General features: G+C 39.6%; 1 protein-coding gene across 1 annotated transcript; it reads left to right on the top strand.

Annotated features, from left to right (window-relative positions):
* Positions 1–356: 356 nt before the first annotated feature.
* On the top strand, positions 357–1,659 carry LOC109463486 (ATP-binding cassette sub-family B member 9-like; the record flags this gene model as incomplete). Its single annotated transcript, XM_019760321.1, has 4 exons — positions 357–471; positions 865–995; positions 1,119–1,324; positions 1,538–1,659. Coding segments are annotated over 4 exons (574 nt in total), but the record flags the coding sequence as incomplete, so codon positions are not given.
* Between the last annotated feature and the right edge of the window lie 157 nt (positions 1,660–1,816).

Below are 1,816 nucleotides of genomic sequence, written 5' to 3'. Positions count from 1 at the left end.
GGAGCTTTTCATATAAACAATCACTTTTATTATGCTCAGTGTATGAGAGTCAAGTTTTGTGTTAAGATTGTCTTGCTTTATCATCTTTACTTCCTTTTTGTACATCATAATTACAGGGATTTTCTTAACAGCATAAGAAAGCTAGCCAAAAGACTAGTTGAAGCATTCAAGGATGAATATGTACTCTTGTCTCATGTTGACTGTTTTGGAGCTTCATTCTCAGTCAAATTAGCCCTTTTTTAACATTTCAACAGACGATCTTACTTTTTCTCCAATTACAGTTATTTTATACCACAGTTTCCTGAGTTGTGCAGGATTCTAGAAGTGCTGACTGATGATTTGTTTGTTCCCTGCAGGTGACATCTTTGAGCCTTACTACACTGGCCAGGTGATTGATGGGATAGCCATTGAGAAGTCACAGGAAAAGTTCACCCGAGCCATCATCATCATGACACTGCTGTCCATAACAAGGTCAATAAACTTTACACAACATGCACAAGATTATGCCATTTGGTGCTTCCCTACTCCTTGTAATCTTGTCTATAAACATTTAACCTATATTTTATAAGCATTTATAAGCTCTCATTCAAGTCAATCTAATGGCCTCAAAAGCCTGTCATAGATTGCATTGCCATGCTGAGTGTATAAATAGAGATTTTAAAGATACAAGTTACAAGTTTAAGATAGTGTGGCCACTTGTACCATTTTGCTACCAAAAGATGATGATTGCACAACAATACTAGTAGCCAGACACTTAAGCTTCAGCCTCTTGACTTATATACCCGTGTTTAGTTTCTGTACCTCAGCTTCTTAAGCTCACCTATGTGACTGCACTTACTGACTAACATTGATTGATGGTTCCAGCGGTGTGTGTGCAGGTCTGAGGGGTGGTCTGTTCTCAGTCTGTATGGCCAGACTGAACATACGACTACGCAACCTCCTCTTCAAGTCTGTCACCCAACAAGAGATAGGCTTCTTTGACAGCGTGAAAACAGGTAAACAACCAACTTACTTTGTCACAGATTAACCTGAAGGACAAAAAGAAAATTCAGTTTTGGCATTTTTGAACCCCAAATGTTACAAGAACAGACAAATTGACTTGGTGTGGCTTTTTCCAGGTGACATCACATCTCGGTTGACCTCTGACACATCCACCATGTCAGACATGCTGTCCCTGAACCTGAACATTTTCCTTCGGAGCTTCGTGAGAGGAGCAGGCACCCTCTTCTTCATGTTCAAGTTGTCATGGCAACTCACCATCTTCACGTTAGTGATTGTCCCTGTTGTTGCTGGTGTGTCCAAAATCTATGGAAAGTACTTTAAGGTAAGATGATGTTTTAAGCTAAGGTTATAAGCTTTCAAAACATTGCTACAGATACATGTATGTTGTGTAGAGAATCATCTATTCCTCTCTGTCTCCAGCTTCTCTCTGTCTGTGAAGGATTCTAGAGCTCTTGTTAAAATAAAGACTTGGAAAACCTTATCATTAGCTACTGAAGAACAATTGGTTTAAACTCTTCTGCTTTTCTTTGTGCAGAAATTATCCAAGGCTGTACAGGACTCCCTCGCCAGAGCAAACGAGGTAGCAGAGGAGACAGTTGCATCTTTGAGGACAGTTCGCAGCTTTGCACATGAGAATGGGGAGTGTGACAGATACAGGTATACATCAGAAGCAGATGTACACTTAATACAATTTAAGGGAGGGAGTGAAGTAATTTATTTTGGGACATGTCTGTGTGTTTGTCACGTTAGGTAAGCATGTCAACAGTAGAGTTGTTTTGATCAAATTGATCAAATATGTAGAACTAACCTGTTG

The sequence above is a fragment of the Branchiostoma belcheri genome, unplaced genomic scaffold, assembly GCF_001625305.1.
Source record: "Branchiostoma belcheri isolate BF01 breed outbred unplaced genomic scaffold, Haploidv18h27 scaffold1266, whole genome shotgun sequence".
Taxonomy (NCBI): domain Eukaryota; kingdom Metazoa; phylum Chordata; class Leptocardii; order Amphioxiformes; family Branchiostomatidae; genus Branchiostoma; species Branchiostoma belcheri.
This window is presented reverse-complemented; position numbering and strand designations above follow the sequence as displayed.